We start from the raw sequence: 22,531 nt of genomic DNA on the forward strand, positions 1-22,531 counted from the left end.
AGTTTCCATATCAAGCAACAAACTCAGGTTCCTTCCCCTCCTTTTTGTTTTTTGGGGGTCTTGGGTTTTTTTTTTTTTCTATTTTCATTTCTACTTTATTACTAAAGTGAACCAATTATAATTTCAACTGTTTTCTGCTGGTTGGCTCTTGTTTCTATGAAGCCCAGTTTTGTTACCTCTGAATTTCACTCTGCAGATTTAGCTATTGTCATTCCCATTTGTGTTGGTTCGCTCCCACCAAGAATAAACATTGTAAATTAGGTTGAAAAAAGTGGGTAGTTTCACCTACATACTAACCAATCATTGAAACTCCCTGAAACAACTGTGAGTGCCATCCCTCCAAATACTCCAGAATCATCTATTGCTGTAAGCAAGCTTCACCTCTGACCTGATGGTTGAACTTTAGTAAATTTATAGCATGGCCTTCTTAAGCCTCCGTTTCCTCATCTGCAAAACTATACTAACGATAGAGACTTCCTAACTTCTGGTTAGGAAGTAACCAAAGTAAATCGTTTAGAAGAATTTTTTTGTGGAAGTAAACATTCAATCAATATAAACTATTTATTATTAACGCTTTGTGATTTAAGATTGTTAGAATATATGTCAGTTATTTCATCAACTGCTGACTGATTTGCCAAAAGCATACTCACCATCCAAACTACCTATAAAGAACAAATGGTTGTATCCCTCTCCAGGGGTAAAAATCGTGGTTTCATAGGGTTGTGGCTGGTAAGGGCATCATAAGACACTATGCATAGTGGACACTGAGAACTGCTTTGTGCCTTTTCCTCTTCTAGGAATGTGTGCCACTAGTTTGGAGGATAGGAAAAATGATGTTATGATGAATTTCTTAGGCACTTCTAGAAAGATGGTCTCCCTGAGTGCTGGAGGATTTGATATTAGTTGACTCTCCTGTCATATCTAGTTGTTTATCCTGAAGCTCCAATACCCTTTCCAAAATGTCTTCAGAAAGGTTTGTCCGTTCTTGTTCAGTGGTTCCTACTCTGCAATCAGCGCTTCAGGATGCTCATGTGCTACTTCTGGTTCTGAGCTTAGTACAGGTTGAGTACCCCTGATCAGAAGTGTTTAGGATTCCCAGCTTGGGGAGGTGTTGGAATATTTCATATACATAATGAGATATCTTGAGGATGGGAACCCAGTCTAAACATGATATTGGTTTACATTTTATATACATCTTATACACCCAACCTGAAGGTAACTTCATAAAATATTTGTAATCATTTTGTGCATGAAACAAAGAGTCGTAGTGTGGCATTTTCCACTTGTGTTCCATGTCAGTGCTCCAAAAGTTTTGGTGTTTGAAGCATTTTGAATTTTGAATTTTTGTATTAGGGATGCTCAACCTGTAGATTTTTTTCTATAAACCATGCGTGTATTTTTTTTTCTGTTTTTTAGATTTACTTGTGGGTGCATTTGGAACAGGAAAAGTAGCTGTTTACAGGTATGTGGCTGGTGGTATGCAAATGTTCTTCTAATTGTTTTAGTTACATTTTCTTTTTATTGTTTGTTTTGCCTTAAAAACCTATTCTGATTATTCTGGATAATACTTAGATGCTCTTTTTAAAATCTGGAGGTATTTTGGCCCTGAATTTTTAGCCTTTCATCCTTCTCTATTTTTATTTTCATACTTGATGACCAAACTTCCAGTCCCTACCAGTGAAACATTAAATAAGACTTGAAACTCAGAAAATCATAAAATGAGCCACTCTTTAAATATTACTGTATTTGAACTTTTCTTTGTACTTTGGAAATCATTGAAATGTGCACTCGTAGAGGAGTTTGGGGTGGGGGAATTTACTCTTTACCTTGGCTGCTATAATCAAGTGTGGACACTGAGTTAAGGAATAAAACATACCAGGAGTTGGCAGCCTGCAAAATCAAGTGTTGATCAGCAGTTCAAATGCAACAGGCGTGGAATCCAAGCCAGGCCGTTCCACACACTCACTAATTTGTAACCTTGGATAAATTCCTGTAACTTTCTAAACCTCAGGTGTTTTATCTGCAAAATGGAATAGCAATGCTGACTTTATTAGATAACCTTTGTTCAAAAGAATTCAGTGAGAATCTGCATGTGAAGTACTCTGAACACTAGCTGGTTAGATAGTTGATGCTTAAAATGTTTGGACTTTCCTTTAAAACATTTATAAGAATTTAAGAAACTATGTCAGGATATTGAGACAAAAGTCAGAGAGCATAAATAGTTGTCCCTAGGCATGTAGGGAAGGTAGTGCTAATACAGTCGGCTCCCAGAGAAAGTCTGAGGTTAAGGTTTCCTGCTGTAGGTGGGTTTTCTTCCTCATCAGTTCCATATAAACTCAATGAGAGCTGATTTATACCAATGACTTTCCACTTCGGGCTCTAGAGAATCAGGCACTTGGAACTCCCAAAGTTTTGAAGCTTGGGGCTTGGGATTTGCAGTGGCCACAAAAAGTTGAAGAGAAATGGCCCCATGGCCCAAACTGCTACTTTCTGCGTTTGCCATTGCTCTTGTGTCAATGCCCTGTTTCCCATGAGCAGCTCCCAGCCAACTACTGAACACAACAAGGACATAAATAGAAGCTTATTCCTACAAGACATGCAACTCCCCTCACAGGTAACTCTGACCCAAGGACACCCCATCACCCACACCAGAACTTTCGTATTCATCCTTCTCTCCTCCCTTCATCCTTACAGGTATCAAAACTCCAAGCCTCCTCCCTTCACTCCCCTTTTCTTCTCATAGGTGTTTGCCACAATAAATATCTTGGACATCTAATTCCATTTTGTCATCTGCTCTAATAAGGACTGGAGTTAACACAATATTGAGAATAAAAATAATGAAGTACAGATATACAGCATAAAGCACCTTAGGAAAAATCCCAGTAGGCCCCATGTGGTAATGATGAAATTGTTTAAAGCAATGTCCTAAGCAACTTTCTGACCTCCAAGTCACAGCTCCCCCTTCTGTCTTCAGAGAAGATTTACCCAACATGGCGTCACTGCATCCTGAGATATGGTGGCCTTGACTCCTACCGTCATCCTGAAATCTGGTGGCATTGATTTCCAAGCTTTAAAAATCACTCCACTCACTTCTGTGGTGACTTATTCTCTGGTCTTTTTATCCTCACCTGAGTGGCCAGAATAGTGCTAACTCCATCAGTTCCTCTCAAACTTTGTTGCATGTTAGAAACACATTCCAATGTGGTTCTTGCCCCAGAGGTTCCCCTTTGGTTGTTCTGTGGTATGGCCTGAGCCTTGTATTTCAAAGTTCCCTGGGTGATTCTATTGGGCAGTCAAGATTAAGAACCACCACTCTGAGTTAAGCACAGAATTATTCTGTAAACCCACCCTCGAGTGCTTAGCTAACTCTGCAAAGCTCAGATAGAACTTTGTCAATTGAGGTAAAACATTGTCAATGAGCCAACAACATTGTAAAATTTAAATACTTACTGTGAGTGGCTGGAAGATGATGGATTTTCTCAAGCATGAATGTAAATATTCTACCAAATTGTAAAGCAGTATTTTATACCAATGTAGTCACAATATTGTGAGTCCATTCCATAAAGAAAGCAGGTCTGTGAGTATGGCTACACTTGATAGGCCCACAGCATCCCTTATTTGGATTCATATGCTATCAGGTGTGTTCAGAGGTAGCTAATTGAGTGTGCTGCCCTTTTATTCATGCAGAGAACAGAATTCTTGGCACAAATCTGGGAATATTGGCAGGAGCCTTTGGAAGCAGACTTCTGCCTTTCAGGAAGAGAGCTTCTGCCTGTCGCTGGTGAGGTCCATTCAGACCCTGTGTTTTCTCCCTGCAGAGCAAGGCCAGTTGTGACTGTGGATGCCCAGCTTCTGCTGCACCCAGTGATTATCAATATTGACAATAAAACTTGCCAGATTCCAGAATCTTTGACACCTGTGGCCTGGTGAGTTCACCCAGTGCTTCTCAACCTCTAATGTGGATTCAGATCACCTTGGTATCTTATTTTAAAAAAATGCAATAGTTCAGTGCAGTAAGTTTGAAGTAGGGCCTGAAGCTTTGTATATCTAGAAAAAGCTTCAAGAGGCCACTGATGCTGCTTGTCTGTGGACCAAGTTTGAGTAGCAAGGAAGTAGTCTTTTAAATGCAACTATGACATGATGCCGACCTTTGGCTAGTTCTCTGATCTTTAGGCTCTGAAATGAGAAGCATCAAAACCTTTGGGAAAATTCCCAGTGAAACAAACCTTGGAGAGATCTCTTTGGCATACTAAAATATTAATCAAACTAAAAATAAAACAAAATACCTTATCTTGCATTTGCATATGTTTATGGATACCACTTTTCAGATATCTCTTATGTATCCTCCCATGCAACTTTTCCAATAGTCTAGCTTGGGTTAAATCATTGCTTCCTGTGCTGAATGCAGATGTCAGTTTTGTAACATAGCATGTACAACTAGATAGAAGGTAAACCTTACAAAAAAAGAGATTTTTTTTTTGTATGCCCTAACCTGAATTTTTGTGATCACGATCTCATCATTAGGAATAGTGGTAGAATCATGGCCCCTTGGCCTGGACCACAGGAGAATATTGCTTAGCCAGCTTTTCAAAGTGTCCCTTGTGAATTGTGCCAGTCACATGAAAGGAGGACAAAATGAAACTAGATTATATCAAAACCCAAGAAAATAACCCCTAGTATTTCAAGAGTAGGTCCTTAAGGGTCAGAGGTCATTATATTGGATTATGCCAACTGGGCTTATCTCCTGGAAAATCAGTAAATCCCTGAGGTGTTTGAGATTTGCCCTCATTTTCCAGGAGATGCGGTCTAACTCAGGCCAGTATGTTCAGTTTCTCAGAATGTCAGAATGTAGAACAGGCCAGTCATGACCCAAAGAAGTTATTTCTAGCCCGTGTTACTATGTTACTGATGGCCTTTCGACAGGAGTTCTTATCAAAGTCAACACTTGAGGATGGAGGGTGGGGGATCCAGAAGACCCCGAAGAATTCTTCGAAAAACATCCTGTTGCTGGGAGCTCCTATAGCGGGCAGGCATGTCCTCTCCCTTAACTGCTTTTGAAAGTAGTTGGGAAATGCCCTGAGCACATTTTTAAATGGTTTAAACCATAAAATAGTATAATGAAAACCTGATCTGAGAAAATATGTGAACGAGCCAGCACTTTTCCTTAGCCTGGCATGATTAAATGAACATTAAATGAACTGTGAGTGCTACTTGAGTGTGAGTATTAAAACTTCAATATCCCCATGTAGTCTTCTCTAACCCTGTGGATTTCTAGAAGGAATTCCTTCAACATGGACAGCACACTCTGGTATAGAATGTGGTAGTTTTGAACAAGATAAATTTTTTTTCCTAAGGACTTTTAGTTCCATGGATAGTTTCCTTAAAATTTAAGTAGTTTTATGGAACCTGTTTGGTTTTACAGAAAGATTATTACTTTTAAACCAGAAAGTGTTCTTTTTGTGAGCAATTTTCCGATTGCATTAAGTCATTTTTATTAAGATGAGATGCGATTCTTATGTAGACGAATTATATTACATTCCTTTAAAGTTATTTATTTAATTCTATTGCACATGTTTCCTGAAAGGCATTTTATTCTCATTTGCAAAATTTATGAGTGGGCCTGTAATCCCAGATTAATCCCTCAGGAGGCTGAGGCAGGAGGATTGTGAGTTCAAAGCCAGCCTCAGCAAAAGTGAGGCACTAAGCAACTCAGTGAGTCCCTGTCTCTAAATAAAATACAAAAACAGGGCTGGGATGTGGCTCAGTGGTCAAGTGCCTCTGAGCTCAATCTCTGGTACCAAAAAAAAAAAAAAAAAAAAAGAAAAAAAAATCTGAATGGTACCTCAGAGTATAAAAAATATAGAGAGAACAGTTGTTTTAGTATACAATGTGTCTCTCTCATTCTTTATAGTTATTGTTATTATTCTGATAATTTAGCATAGTTTTTTCAAAGCAATTGAAAGGCCTCTGTGAATAACCTTTTACTGTAGATCTGAAATGGTTCTTCACTTTCATCAATATAGATTTGTCTTTCCTTTTTTTTTTTTTGGCACTGGTAATTGAATCCAGGGGCACTCTACCACTGACCTACAACCCCACACCTTTTTATTTTTAATTTGTACAGGGGTTCATTAAGTTGCTTAGAACCTTGCTACATTGCTGAGGCTGGCCCCAAATTTATGATCCTCCTGCCTCAGCCTCCTGAGTTGCTGGGATCATAGGCATACAGGCATGTATAACCAAACCCAGCTTATTGTAGATTTCTGTCTTTCAATTGGCTGTGTAGCTTTATAAGATAACTGCTATTGGCTTTCTAAGTTAGAAAAAGAAAAGGAAATCCAACTCATTAAATATCAGCATAATTATTTTTAACAAATTAGAAAAAAACTAGTGGAAATTTGCATTTTATAAATGCAAAATTAACTAGTCAATTTACCAATCTGGGAAAAAACAAACAAAAAGCCTTTCCAGATTTAAGTAACTTTATGTAAAATCTAATATTTGCCATCATCAAAAAAGGATTGAATTGTGAGAGTGAAAAATGAATTGTTTTGTGTTTTTAAATCAAGTTTCATATTGATTTCATTTTCTTCTCATCATACATGGATAGCTATGAGCAGACTCATATCACAGGATCATTATTCCAACTGTGCATAGGTGGCAATTAGTATGAGGATTGTGTCTTGTCCTGACCATATCAGAAGCACTGTCTGTGAACAGTTTCATTTAGATTTATGTGATGAGGGGTCTGGATTGATTTCATGGTTGTTGTTCCAATCAGACCTATTCAGAATAATGGGCCATGCCGAATATGATCATAAATTCAATAATGGTTCACAGCTTTTCCTGACAACCCAAGTATACTTTATAACTATGTACTAACCTGCAAGTGGTCCTAATTCTACGGTATATAAAACACATGATGTCTGTGCATGGATCTGTATATAACAGATTTTTTTTCTGTGTTTTAGATGAATATGCCAGTCCACTGCTAAACTAGTTTGAGGTTTTTCTCTTTAGATTAGCACAGAGTTCTTAGAAACTTGTGACAAAGTTTTTTTTCTGCTAAAGACATCTTTAAAACAACAGGTTTTAAAGATGCTGTTGTCAGTAATTCAGTAAGTTGTATAGTGGTTATATTAAGCTTCATGAAAAATGTGAGTCATCCAGTTGTTAATGATATTGAAGGAACAGAAAGAGGAAACTAAGAAATATAGACGGAGACTAACATATAATCCATAAATCAACAGTAACCCTTCAGTTGATAACCTCATTTACCAAATACCTTCTCACAGAGTGGAAATAATGTCTACTTTCATAGCTTTAATTTCTTCCTTTTCCAAAAATCTATATTGCTTTTGAACGGTTCGTATTAAACAAAACACTATCTCCAAAATTGTTTTAATTTACACATGTCGATCATTTCATTACAAATATGAATTTATCTTCTAAAAGCTAATGAGCTTTGTCTATGCAGAATAATGATAAATAGAATAAAGGTCAATAGATGACTTTAACAAAAAAGTTGTGCACAGAAAAAAATTCCATTTTTGGAAGCCGGACCTGCTACAAAATTTAAAGATGTGATTAACTAGTCATTGTCCTTGAATACTTCTAATTGAAGTAGAAGTGCACCGGAATTTGTGATTTCTCTGGGGAAGTGGTATAAACACTTGTAATGGCATAGACATCTCGGGAAACTTTTGACTTAATGGTATGTGGCGAATTATTTACCCTGAAGGGAGACATTGACTGGGGTCACAGAGATAGATGAATCCCAGATGTGACACATTTTCATTATGTTTGACACAGGAAGCCGACATATAATTAAAGTATGATTGGGGCTTATTTATTTTTTTTTAATTCTGTGGAAATATTTAAATCATGCTGTAGTATTTTGTTGGTAAAATCTTTAAGACTGTCATTAAATCATAATAAGTATTTTCTTATATTTTTTACTTCCTTTGAAATGTGAAAAGGCTCCATCTTTCATGCTATTAGTTAGAACTTAAGAATTTTTCCAAGAGGAAGGTAAGAACATTCAACAAACTCAGGAGGAGAAAATGGGATGTTTCTCGTTCCCGCTGTGGTCACAGACCAGGGCCAAGTGCAGGTCATCCCAGAAGCCAGAGCAAGATATTTCCTTGGATTAGGATTCAGGCAGGTTCATGGCAAAACTGTAGAGTGTCTTCCATGTACATCTGTCCTCTCATCGCTGTCTTCATAGAAAACAACAACAACAAATATATATATATATATATATATATATATATATATATATATATGAGAGAGAGAGAGAATTTTTTAATATTTATTTATTTATTTTAGTTTTCAGTGGATGCACCATCTTTGTTTTATTTTTATGTGGTGCTGAGGATCGAACCCAGTGCCCCGGGCATGCCAGGCGAGCGCGTTACCATTTGAGCCATATCCCCAGCCCAATAGCCTATATATTGTGCCTACCTAGCTAGACAGCAGCCTGAAGCTCCTTATTTTCTTTCTCTTGTCCTCCTTTTTCTTTTCCCTCTACTGCCAGTCTTACCCCGCATCTAGCATGCTACCACCAAGTTCCAGTCTTTCCAAGCAGAGTGGGTGATGTAGGTTAAGCAGAGTGTGCTATTCTATGCTTTTTAGGATTAAATTCACACTATTTAGCATGACTTCAAAGCCCTGTTTCCCATCATTCCACCAAGTCAGCTGTGCCTCCTCCAACTTCCATACCTTGCTGGATGCTGTAACCACACTGGATCTTTCAGTGTTGCAGATGGGGCCATGTTCCTACTAATCTAGGCTTTGCCATTACTATCCACCACTGTCCTGCCTTGTTCTTCACTCCATTGCATATGAAAGATATTTATATGTATCCACTGAATAAAAGCTGCCGGGTATTAGTTGATCAATTGTTAAATCAGTTGAACTCTAGTAATTTTTTCAAATATTACTTTCCTATGGCCAGTTACCTGTCTTAATTGTATTGGTGTTGTGGCAGACTTGTGGGAAACGTGTGTGTGTGTGTGTGTGTGTGTGTGTGTGTGTGTACCATTAAAAATATAAAGGGAAAATTATGTGTTTGTTTTAATGGGGGAAAAGGATAGGAAGATTTCTACTTCAGATTCAAAACTGTATTAACCAATTATTGACTATTTTTTTATAGCTTTTCTTTAAGAGTATGTGCATCTGTAGCAGGTCAGAGCATTTCAAACACAATAGGTGAGTATACTCCTGTACTGTACCAAGAAAACTGAACAGTAATCATCTCTCTGCATAGACTATACATAGACTATATAAAACTAAAGATCCCTTACTCAACACCCAGATTTCTATTGCACTTTTGGAGACTTGTACATAATATTACTTCAATAACTGTTATTACTATTATGTATAAAGTATATAATTGTGAGGAAAATGACAATCTGTAAAACATTACAAAAAAAATTTGAGCTTGGAGAATACTTTGTAACTTTGTTGTTCAGTTCATGTATGTATCTGATCTCAGCTAATTAGAAAAAAAATATTTCCTGAATAAGCAATTTAAAATAAGAATTCGTATCTGAATACTTTTCCTCCCCTGATTCTATTCAGCCCTGACAGCTGAGGTGCAGTTAGACTCCCTGAAACAGAAAGGAGCCATTAAAAGAACACTCTTCCTGGGTAACCATCAACCCCATCTCCTCTTCCCTCTGGTGATAAAGCGTCAGAAATCCCTCCAGTGCCAGGATTTTGTCGTTTACCTTCGAGTAAGTGTTGCAGAAATCATTTTCGTGGCCTCTCACATGCAAATCTAAATTCCAGTCATTTTCCCCCATGTAGTCATCCTATTTGTCTCCAGAGATCCCCATCTATTTTCATTTTCATAGAAGGAAACTTCAAGGTTGAATACTCTTCCTGACCCTGACTTCAACTAACCTAATGATCTGTTGCTCTTAATTTCTAAGGCTTCTTTCTGTTTTGAACAAAATCTTGATAACAGCACTCAACTCAGGTGGTTTTCATTTCTAAGTGCCTCTCCTCTAAAGATCATAAAAGTTCAATACAATTTATTTGAGTTTTTATCCAATGCAAGTATGTCATGTTGTTAGATTTTTATCAGTATGCATTTCAAAGCCAACTTAGGAAAACATTAGGCATTCAAGGCTTTTATTAAAAGTAATTTATAATTATGGTTTTTAAAAGTAATATGTTTTTACAACTCTAAAACCTGCCATGAAATTTGAAAAGTCCAAATATTTATAACGCAAGTATCGACCTTTACCTTGCCAGTGGTTGGGTGATGGTCATTTATTCTCATTTCTTCTCCCATAAGGGACTGGTTAGCAAGAGGAACCCTAGGGAAGACCAGAGATTCACAGCCACATTCACACGTGAAAAGCCAGGCATGACTCACACAGCTTACTGTGGCCTTAAATGGCACAAATAAAGGGTGACAGGCCCGATGTGTGCTTGCTACTGGGTGTTTAGCCTCTCCTTGGAAGAATTCTGTGCCTTTTATCAAGGGAACATGAAATGTGCTGAAGATGTTTTGAAGTTCATGCAAGCCAGGCCTTAAAGAAATAATAAGGGAAGAAGAGAATCAAGATGTTTTTTTTCCCCTGAGCCTAAGAGTACTCATAAATTATGGCAATCTCCTGAAAACAAAAATCCCAATTCTTGATGGTTTTCATTGCATTTACAGTATATAAGTGTAATCTTTTGCTTTACAACTTGACTGATTTTGTGTGAGTTGTTGACAATCTAGAGATCCCAAAGTTTCCCTCTAGAAGCACATGTTGGTGAAGCTGGGGCTCTAAATGATTGCATCACTGAACATAAACTAACTACGCTAGCTACTATATACCACATAAATCAGCATGTGTCTAAACCTTTTGCCGTGGTCGTTGCTCTATCAGTCACTTTCACTGAGCAAAGTCGAGCGTTGCCTGCCTTTTGCAGACCAACATCTTGCAGCTATTTCACGGAGCCTCTCTTGAGCTTGTGGTTATTTTTCCTAGGATGAAACAGAATTCCGAGATAAATTATCTCCAATCAATATTAGTTTGAATTACAGCTTGGATGAATCCACCTTTAAAGAAGGCCTGGAAGTGAACCCAATACTAAACCACTACAGGGACAATGTCGTTACTGAACAGGTATGTCCTCGATGAACTTTGGTGGCACTTTTGACAGGTAACCTCTGGGGGGGTGCGGGTTCCTGTGACCTGAGATGAAGGCTGGCCCCTGATGTTTTCTTTCCTGTATATAGTTATGCAACATTTGGGAGGTTTTTTTTCTTTTTTCTAAGAGTTTTTTCTAACATGTTTCCTGAAACACCGCATCCTGATGTTTTCTGAAGCCCCTCCCCTTATGCAACCAAGATTTAATTTGTTCAAAATGTGGCAGTAATAGAAGCAACACAGCCTATAATACTCAAAACAATGACACATATCATACTTGACTGACATTTCAAAATGAATTGGAATTAGACAACAAGGTAAACTAGCCCATGTTGAGAGGTCACCTCGTAACCTAGGGTACAGGACTGGGTAGAATTGGACATCATGAGATAAAAGCTTTGGTTTAATTTTTGGAATTGCTTGGAATTTTCAAGAGAAAGGATATGATTCAGGCTTTCCCAGATTATTCCTGATGTGTGGTTTGTACAATACAGGCTCACATCCTGGTGGACTGTGGAGAAGATAATCTGTGTGTTCCTGACTTGAAGCTGTCGGCTAGACCGTGAGTTTAAATAAATAAATGTGTGCATTCTATCTAATGAAATACAGGTGTTTATTTAAAGTTTCTCTGGATAAGGTACACACTTCCAACTAGGGAAAAAAAAAAGCAACTTACTTGAAATTCTTGAGTTTGGCAACACTTTGGGTTATCCTGGGGTTTGGTTATTTCTTTGCCATTGGCGTCAAATGACACTGAGATTTTGCCTGAGCTATTTCGTCTTTCAACAAAAGTTAAAAAAAAAAAAAACAGTGTTTTTTGTTAAAAGTAAACTCACATACAGGGTGGCTGGGGTTATATTTACTTGCCTGAGTCAAGTGGGCAAAGCATTTAGAGAGGGGGTTCTATCTACACCTTAACCAAACTGGTTTTCACAGCATGCATGGCTCAAAGCCATCCTTAAAAGTGTCAAAACAAAATTCATTTTAACTTGCTGGAAAAAAAGGAACTTAAAATGCACAGAAGGGAGTAAAGCATAAGATGTCAGAAAGTCAAATAAGAATCAAAGGGCTTCCTAGTTGTCAGTAACTGGGGCCCCAGACTCCAGCATCTGTAATTTCAGAAAGAATTCAGACTGAGATATAAAACATCCTCTGGTAGCAAAAGCAGATTTGTGCTCCTTCCTCTCCCAGAAACTATGGTTACTGCCATAGTTTGGAATCTGTATGGTAATTTCTCAAGGGAACTTTGCCCAAACTTCATAATTTACCAAGTGTCAAAAGCAATGGATTTGAGTGAAGGTCAAAAGTGGAAGAGTCATTTCTAAATGTTGGTTTGATTTGGAGTTCAAAGTGAATTAAGGTTCTTCAAAATCCTTCAAAACCTTCTATCAGCCATTTAGGATCCTGTTTGATCTGCCCGTTTCTTCCTTTTTATCATAAGTGTGTCATGTCCCTTCTTACTTTCTAAACCATCTCTCTTTTTTCTCATAACCTATTTTCTTCCTAATATATGTTTTCAGCAGTGTTCTGAAGAGGCTTAATTCTGGCTTTTAAGCCAAATGTTAATTTTGCAGAACTTTTTGCTAGCAGGTTGCTAAGTATATTGGTAGCTTGGAATTAACTACAGTGAGACGATTTATACCATTGGAATCCACAAATGCTATAAATTAGTTTTCTTTGGTTTGAGATCTGGTTGTCAAACATTCCCAGCACCCCACTGGGTGTTTTTCTGCTATTCCCAACCAGACACAGTTCTCCTGACTCTTCCTGCCACTCCTTCCTGATGATCTATCTTCTTTGTTGAAGTTCTAGTTTAGTATTTGCTCTGTTCCTTTTCCCTCCTAAATTATTTTAAAAGAAAATCCATGAAGTCAGAGAAATAGAATAAACTAATCATTCTTCCTAAAACTACATTTTTTTTTTAGAGATAAGCACCAGATTATCATTGGAGATGAAAATCACCTTATGCTCATAATAAACGCAAGAAATGAAGGGGAGGGGGCCTATGAAGCGGAACTCTTTGTAATGATACCAGAAGAGGCGGATTATGTTGGCATTGAACGTAACAACAAGGTAATGCCTGAAAATTATTTGAAGTAAGGAGCTGGGTATGCTTTCAAATTCACATAATGTTAAGTAGGGTCATCAAGCCTGAGTGAGTTTCTTCCTAACTGAGGGAGAACAAAATGGTACCTTGCTCTGTCAAATCATGGTAGGATGAAGGGTTTACACTGTGGTAATGTCTGTCTTTGCCACAGTACAAAGGTAAGTTTGCCAAAGACTGAAAGCTGAAGCAAGGAAGAGAACAGAGCTGGACAAATGGTAGATCAGCTAATATCCCAGGCTAACTCCCCATTCTTGTGGGATTTTCAAGGTTTGTTTTGAGTTCCTTTTAGTTCCCAGCAGGTCACTAGAGCCTGGTTTTGATTATTGGTTGGGGGAAAAGGTCCAGCCAATCTTGCTGAGCACTGATAACAACCTGGACAGGAATTGGAAAGGAAACTAGTAAATTTTTCTTTCTTCTTGGTCCACTTTGGGATTGTGACCAGGAAAAAAAAAACCTGTTTCTATGTTCTTGTGTTTGTTAAAATGACACTAATGCTATTTATCCTCTTTACATTCGTTATCAGAACATGAAGTTTCCCACCTCAATATATCCTCTGCTCCTACAGTGTTCTTAATCACTTGGTCTAGAAAACCATTATGAATTCATTATAAATTAAGAGTCCCTCAGTTTCAGAAGTATACAAAACTCACAATTGAGAGTAGAGACCAAGTTCCACATTTCTTTCAATAGGAACAGGCACATCATAGGCACTCCTTAAATACTTGTTGAAGGATTTATTTAACTAAAGTTTATTAAATGTCTTGCTGGTTTCCAAATACTGAAACCACTAGGAGTTCTAATGATTTTTTTTCTAATGATTAAGGAGTTCTAATAATTTAATAAAAAGGGATTCCTCTGTTTTGATATTGCTATTTTAAAGCCATTTTAATACTTAGGGAATATGAAACACTCTGTTAGCACTTCTAGTTTCAGGAATTTTGTTTTAATTAAATTATCTTTTCCCTGTAAAAGAAAAGAAGAATCCAGATGAAAAAGAATCAAGTATCTTTGACTCATTTAAAATTATTATGAGTTTCAATGGAAGAAATTCATAGAACAAATATCTCCAAGTTCATCAAGTTGTATCCATTGCATATGTATAGCTTTGGTTGTGTCAATCATACCTCAATAAAGGAGTTTTAAAAAATGGTCCAAATTTTTTCTCTTTTCCATGTCAGCAATGAGACTAGGAAGAGGAATATTCATCCCATTTCTTTTCAGAAGTGTATGAAGCTGTACAACCTGTTCCTTCCTGTCCCCATTTCAAACATGAAAATCAATTTGTCCCCTCATTTCTCCAGTGAATGGCCTATAATCATTTCATTTTCTTCTTCCTCTAGTTACGTGATTTTCCTTACTCATTTCTCCATTAAAGTTACTTCAAGATAAGAAAATATGAGAATAAATGGAGCACTTTTATGTATGCTTATAAAGATGGTGTTTGATGACCATTTTGAGTTGAAAACTATCATCGTGTAACAAACCTCTACAAAGAAAGAAAAATCATCTATAAATACTTATATGCAAATAATATGTGAGCAAATTACAAACATGAAGCTCAAGTGTGATATTTTTTTAAATGTTCCAGAGCTCCACTCACTTTGTTTTGATTCCCTTTGTGTCATTCCACCCCTGACTTCATTAAACAAAACATCCATGTTCTTTTAGCAAAACTTTCAGCTGACTGTTCCCTTGGTTGCAATGGAAAACCTGGGAGAGGGCTTATCACTCTGTGGTTGGCTGTAAATAATACCATCGACCTTATCCGTCATCTCAAATGAACCCTTAGCAAATTTTTCTCTCCATCAATTTCCCTTGAGCCAAGATTTTTACTCAGTCTTTGAATTTTACAAGACTAAGCCACATTCTGTTTCCTTCTTTGTTTTTAATACAGTTTGAGGTTTGTGAACCTTTTCATTTAAATGCAGTTTAGGTTTTGTTTTTTTAGTAAAACATTCTCTTAAGGGGAAAAGTATTAGGAATTATCTGATTGTATATTTGGGAGTTTTATTGTTGTTCTTGAAAACGTTCATCTTTTAGATGCTGATTATTACTTTCTCTAGAAACATGAATTGAGCCAACCTATACACTTTCTTTCATTGATTTTTCTTCTAAATTTTTCTAGGAATAAAGGCCTATGTGCCTTATTATTGTTGTTATAATAAAATATGTGTGAGGTCCGATTTACCATTTTCACCATCCGCAGTGTGCAATCCGGTGGCTTAGGTTCACACTGCTGTACACCCATCACAGTTTCCAGTTCCAGAACTTTTCATTATCCCAAACTGAAACTCTGTCTTCATTACAGTCCCATTACCCTTTTTTCCCATACCCTAGGAACCACTCTTCTTTCTGTCTCTACAAAGCCCCTTCTGTTCTAGGTAGTTCATACACATCTTCACTTAAATCTCTCCAAGCACCTCACCTTCAGCCTGTCCCTAACTAGACTTTTGTCTTCCCACCACACACTCCTCCTGTATTTCTATCTCAGAGAATGGCAGCAGTAGCCACCCAATTTCCAAAAGCCTAAAGCCAGTCCTTCATTTCTTAGTCCATATTCCACCTCTCCATCCACTGGCACTGACTCTGCCTTCCTCCCAGTCGGCATGACCCATTAACCAGATTTTTCCAACAGTCTCCTAATTCATGTTCCCATCTGCCTGATACCAGTCCCTTCACTACAGAGAAAACCATCTTGTTCAAATGCACATCTGACCATGTCACTCTCTGACTTGAAATCTTAACCAGTTCCCTGTTGTTTGGGGAATAAGATCCAAATCCTTCACATGACTTCTGAAGCTATTCATACTGCCACCCCAGCTTACCTCTTTAGCCTCACCATGGCTTACTGGTTCTTTCTGCTCACCTAACTTACCTCTCTTTACTCATCCTTCAGACACTGATAATAATTGAGATGTACTAATAACTGAGACTTAATAATAATTGAGGTTGCTAATATTTATTAACAGTGGCTATGGGCTAGATACTGTTTGGAGCTCTTGTAGGTATATAATTTATTCAAGCCCCATAACAACCTTATAGAGAAACTGCTCTCATGATCCCTGTTTTTTAGATAAGGAGAAATTAAGTAGCATGCCCAAGATTACTTGATCTAGCAGAATCAAGATTCAAATCTCACCTGTCTAACCACTGGCAAGCATTGTCCCCCTCAACTTAAATGCCACCCCCACCAGGACATCTCCAATTGCTCAAATCCATGTGTATGTTCTCCTTTATCATGATTTATTTCTCCTGTTATAAAATTTACCAGCTCCTACATAATAATATGTTTCCATTGCTTGTTATAATGGCTGGTAATTTACTTGCTACCATTATAATATTAATTAGAAATTCAATGAGGGCAAAAGATCTTATCTATCAAAACCTGATAAATAGCTGGTCCACAGTAAATACTTTTAGTGGATGAATATGTGAGTGAATCATACTTTAAGAGCTATAAACAGATTAGAACCAAAATGTCCCTGGAACTGCTGACAAAAATAATCTAGAAATATCTAGAAAAACAATCATTGTTTCTCTCGTAGAAAGGAAATAAAGGTTAAAAAAAGACAGAGGGTGGAGGGGATGTGGGAGTGAGAAAAACCTTTGATTTATTTCAAATAACTATTTCTAGAAAGCTGGGAAAATGTCCTCATTTATCCTTTAACGCTTAGATAAGATGAAAAAATATTTTCTATAGAAACTAAATCCTTGAATTATATTCAAGGGACATATGGGCACTTGTGAAAGCTTTTTTTTCTGTCTTCGTGTCTGAGTTAATAATCTCAACATGAAACATCTCTGTGTAATTAGGATTAGTTATGGGATTTTAAGAAGTTGAATACTTGCTAAATCAAACTTTAGAAAAGAGAAGATGACCAGCTTTTGGAAAATATGCTTTTTGGTTCCTTCAGCGTAACTAACATGTCATTCAGGGTATTTGGAGCGAGCGTGTGTTAAATGTGCTTCCAAATGTCAGTGATTCACTCCTTTCCCTTTAGTTAAGACTGTGTGTGTTGAAGTCTCAAAGTGTGTGATTTGCCTAGGGAATTCTCTATGTGGATGTCTAGAATTTAGAGTTTGTTGTTTTGATTTGGGTTTGGATTTGGGGTTTTTCATTACTAAAGTAGAAAGAAAGAAATAGAGGATCTTTTCCAATACTTTTACTTGAAAATTTCACATTTCTTCCTTCCATAAAATTTCAACACTTCTGATAGATAAAGGACCATCTTGGTGGAAATCATCTCCAGGACAGAAATCCCCAAAAGGGTGATCCATTGTAAAAAATAATCATATTGCAAGGTTATCTTTGGGAATTGATGACATGTAATAGTTAGAGCAAGATAATGGATTAGTATAAGTAGCTATCATCCAATGGAGAGCAGGGGCATAGGCCAGTAGGTTCCAGATTATAGAAAAAGAGTCAGGATGAGAGTCGAGGGAGGGATTTCTAGGCAGCTGGGAGTAGCATGAGGACAGGAAGTAGAGGTGGGAGGAGCAGAAGGCAGCAAAGATAAACTCCTTTTACCTCCCCTTCTCTAGGGTAGAGTTCTTCCAAGTTGACTTTTATAAACTCTAATCAAAACAGGATATAGGGAGAAGCAAAGAGATTGGAATTATACTAGTTAAGTATAAAAGTCTTCTCTTTGCATATTTGGAGTATTGAACAAAATTAACTCTAGACAAGACCATGATGGGTAGAAATTTGTATTCAAGGAAATTCTCTTGCAAATGTTCATCAAGTCTTGTGATGAACCATACATGTTACTGGATTTCACTTTTGCCAGATTAACATAAGGAATGTCTGTTTATTCATGCCCTGAGTTTAACATTAACATCAGTGAAAATAAAGTCCAAAATATTCACGTGAATATGAGCATTGTGTTCCTCGGTGAAGCCCATGTTTACCATTCAACACATTTTATTCTAAAATTTTACTTTCCCCTTTTTCTCTCAGATTTCTTCTGAGTCAGTGGTCACAGATTAATTTCTGTGCAGCCCTTCTCACACAGGTGTTTGAAATCAAGGGCAGCTCCCAGGCCCCACATGCTTCATGTCCGGGATGTAATTTATTCTGCCCCTTGAAATCCAAGCTGGTGTTCTTTCCCGTTGTAGGTACTGCGGCCACTGAGCTGTGAGTACAAGATGGAAAATGTGACCAGGATGGTGGTGTGTGACCTTGGGAACCCTATGGCGGCTGGAACAAATGTAAGAGAAAACCAGCAGAATGTACCAATTTCCGTCGAATTGAATTTTACAGAGAAATCGTACTCCCCCATTAGCACTCATCAATTAGGTTGGAAATTACCAAGGTGGAAGAATTTAGCACTAGAACCATAGACTGATGATCACAGTTCAAAAATACAAAAAGATGTTGACTTTTACAGGGTTTCTTTTTAGACTTTACATTTATGAGTCTTTTTCAGCAAATCTATGAAGATGTTCTTACTAGATTTTTTTCCTTTAATATTTTTTTAATTTTATAAAGACTTTCCCCCTTGAATTAAAAAATAAATAAAATGTACAGGGGGGGGGGGACTTAAAATAACTTAATTTTAGCAAAAAAAGTTTAACTATTATTTTCAGTATACCTTCCTATATGGATATTATTCACAGTATTCATATTTAAATTATTGCTATACTGTAGCTTTTGAATCAATTGTGCTAGGTATTCATTTGAAAAATAACACAGAAAATTGTTGATAGCAAGGGCAAAAAGGTTGATGACTTTCTCTAACATGCTTGTAAAAGAATAGGAGTTATTTGTTTTTCTCCTTCTCTTCCTTCTTTTACTTCTGTTTCCAGATTTAGGAACTTTCCACTCAGGACTACTTATGGACAATCAATTTCTTTTATGTAATCCTAGTTTAAGTCCACACATAGTAACTTCTTATAATAAATCTCATCATGGCAATTATATTATAAAGTCATAAGGCAGGAAAAAAAATTCTGAAATCTGAAAATACTACATAATTAAATCTTCCATAAACTGAGCTAACATATTCTTGGATTTAAAATTAGTGTTCATATTTATCAATGAAATGGTTTGTTTGAAAAATCTTATGAAAAGTTATAATTATATGTAGGTTTGTATTCAAGTGACTTCTCCATGGATTCTAAAGAGTGCTGCTCCTCTGGAAATCCTTTTAAAGGGAGCTCTGCAGTCACTAAGAGCATCCTGTCCTTCCCTAGGAGATCTAGGCACACACGGAGAAGCCTTCCAGTAAATAAATCTTTTAGGCCAATGCTTCACAAAATTACCTGAGCATGTGAAACTTTTTTCTCAAATAATATATATTCCCAATTTATACTTCAGGATATAAACAAGAATAATATAGACTATATAGACTGTACACTGATATTGGGTATTTTAAAAAAATGTACCGAGCTGTAGTCCAGTAAACTTACTTCTTGGGTCAAAAAAATATTTAAGTGAAAGGTAAATTCCTCTAACAGATTACTGTTGGGTAATATGGATCGATTATCCTGTGTGTTATAAACCCATCCCTGGAGAAAGGGGGTACTTTTGTGTTCTTTTATTCAATTTTCCAAAACAACCCCATGAGTCAAGTATTCCTGCAATTTATGGATGAGGAGACTGGGGCACAAAGAAATCAAATGAATTACCCAAAGTCACACAGAAGTTGAAGACAGAACCTAGATTTAAACCAGGCCTAACCACAAAGACCTTACTCTGTCTGGTCTGCAAAACTGTGAGAGGATTTGGATAAAAACTAATGAAGAGCAGATGAGACTTTAAAATGACTCCATGGAAGAGAATGGGATGTCCAAACTGAGATATTAGAACATTTTTCACGATAATCCTTTTTAGTTAGAAGCTAATAAATTCTTTTGCCAGTTTAGAAGAAAAATATCCAACCACCCAATATGATTACCTAAGGACAAATGAAAATGAACTGACATGGTGCCATAGAGTTAGCATCTGTAGGTGTAGTCACTCTGTCCTTCTCCAGTATTGGTAAGTGTTAAATCTGGACTAGAGTTTGTATAAGGTCATTGATAACAGAGGATCGTCTTGGAGCAAAAACTGGCCACCAGTGTCATTCAAAAAGGAGGGTAAAAATGGCGGTGTGGTCTGAACCACAAATGTGTTTATGTGAAAGGATGTCAATCCATTTTACCAGCAAATAATCTTTAAAAGTCAGGGAAGTAAATTGTTTACATTCATTTATCTCCGAGTTCTCTAGTAGGAGAAACCTAATAGCTTTCTTATCTTACCCCTTAATGCCTTTAAACACATCAAATTTTATTGCATTCTGTTTTGTTATAAAAGACTTTGATTTATTTACTTCTTCATTTTGTACTTTTAAAAGACTCTCAGTAAATTGTAGTAAAATTCCAAATAGAAATGCAGCTCTAAATCTTTTTTTAAAAAAAAATCATAAATCACCAGGAATATTTATCTCAGTCCCAATATTTTCAAAAAATTAATTTCCAAGTGACTTTTAGCATAACAAAACACTCAGGGTAGTATTTAGAAGTTTTACTTCTGATTTTTAAATAGTAAAGTCATATTCCTTTAGTAGTTATAATAGAAAATAGTTCATGACAATAAGGTTCCTAACAACTCGCAAATTTTCTCTAATAAGAAAATGAAAAGAGAAAAAAGGAGGGGAGATCAAAAAAATTTTTGAAATGAATGTCCCGAGATCTGGTGTTAGGTATGAGTTAAGACCACATGTGCCTCTTATCAATATGACCTTACCATGCCTTGATTTGTCTTCATCCCTGTGAACTGCTCTATACTGAAGACCAACATGAAGCAGCCTCATTCACAATATTGTACAATTGCCATCATGGGTGTGTGCAAACAAGGGCACCCTCCCATCATTCTTTTAACAATTTTTACTGCATCCTTCTGTATGCCTCTTGCTAAACTAGAATCTGACAATATAAATATGAAAATACGCAATTTCCTTTCAATATGAAAATCTAAATTTGCAAAGTCATAGATTTGAGTTGTGGTAGAGTAGTACAAGGAGACCGAGAATAAAGAGGTAAAAATTCTTCCTGGCCTGGCCGATGACTACAGAACTTAGACAACAACTCTAATCCTGAGTTTTGAAGCCTAAGTAGGAGTTCTTCAAGTAGCAAAAGGCTTAAAAAAAATCTCTCAAAGAAAAGAGCATGAGCAATGGCCTGACAAAAAAAAAAAAAAATCACCCATTTGGAATTAGAAAGGACTTGCTTGTTACTGGAGCATGAGGGTGCACATGCTTTATAATTAAGATACATCTTGGTTTAAATACGGGCTTTTGCCACTTATCAGCTATGATACTTTGGGCAAGTCACAGAGAAATGGGGAAAAACCTACTTGTAGGAAGTTTTGAAGTAAGACACTGAGATGGTGTAAGTAAAGCTACTAGGATGGTGTTTAGCCCTTAGCACATTCCATAAAGTCCAGTGAAATAATGAGGATGATCTATGACCAAAATGATAATTTACTCTTAGAATTTTATTGATTCTCATTAATGTGTTTTTAGATTCGATTTTATTCTCATAGTATAGTAGCTGTGATTCTGGAGTCATTATGCAAGGGTTTAAATTCCTGCTCTGTAGTTTATTGCTCTGCACCTGGAGCAAGACATCTCTTTAATCCTCAGATTGCTATTCATTTATAAAATGTCAACCACTGTACCTATCTCAGAGTGCTTGTCTTAATTACAGGACATGAGGCAAATAGGCATAGTACAGTGCTTGGAAGAATAATGTAATTTTGTAGACATGTTAACTATTATTCCAAATTCCTCATTTTACATTATTGTTTTCTCTGTTTTTAAAATCTATTTTCTTTTTTAAAATTTTTTTAATATTTATTTTTTAGTTTTCAGTGGACACAACATCTTCATTTTATTTTTATGTGGTGCTGAGGATCGAACCCAGGGCCCCATGCATGCTAGGCGAGCGTGCTACCACTTGAGCCACATTCCCAGCCCCTATTTTTAAATTATAAAAATAATAGAGCAAAAAATAATAATAATAAGAGCAGTTTTAAAAAAAATTGGAAATAAAGGAGGAAAAAATGATCCATACAACCATAACCCTAACCTAACATATTGTTGTGGAATACTTCCCTCCAATACATCCCCACTCCCATGTGGTAATTTTTCCATGCATAGACTTTTTAAAACAAGTTACACAAAGAACTTTGTAACTTTTATTCTTTGTTGTTCACTATTACGTCAACAGCATCATCCACATTATTGCATTGACCTTATAGCTATAATTTAAACAACTATATAATGTCTATCAA

At 36.6% G+C, this 22,531-nt stretch overlaps 1 protein-coding gene across 1 annotated transcript in view; it reads left to right on the forward strand.

Annotated features, from left to right (window-relative positions):
- Positions 1 to 22,531, forward strand: part of Itga8 (integrin subunit alpha 8) — a 169,335-nt gene that overhangs the window by 83,908 nt on the left and 62,896 nt on the right. The window contains exons 14-21 of the mRNA XM_027928445.2: positions 1,417 to 1,462; positions 3,819 to 3,926; positions 9,155 to 9,210; positions 9,583 to 9,737; positions 10,989 to 11,126; positions 11,645 to 11,712; positions 13,076 to 13,223; positions 18,373 to 18,465. Coding sequence (XP_027784246.2) covers positions 1,417 to 1,462; positions 3,819 to 3,926; positions 9,155 to 9,210; positions 9,583 to 9,737; positions 10,989 to 11,126; positions 11,645 to 11,712; positions 13,076 to 13,223; positions 18,373 to 18,465 — 812 coding nt within the window. The remainder of the gene's footprint in view (positions 1 to 1,416; positions 1,463 to 3,818; positions 3,927 to 9,154; positions 9,211 to 9,582; positions 9,738 to 10,988; positions 11,127 to 11,644; positions 11,713 to 13,075; positions 13,224 to 18,372; positions 18,466 to 22,531) is intronic.

This window comes from Marmota flaviventris, chromosome 12, assembly GCF_047511675.1.
Source record: "Marmota flaviventris isolate mMarFla1 chromosome 12, mMarFla1.hap1, whole genome shotgun sequence".
In the NCBI taxonomy this organism is placed as follows: Eukaryota; Metazoa; Chordata; class Mammalia; order Rodentia; family Sciuridae; genus Marmota; species Marmota flaviventris.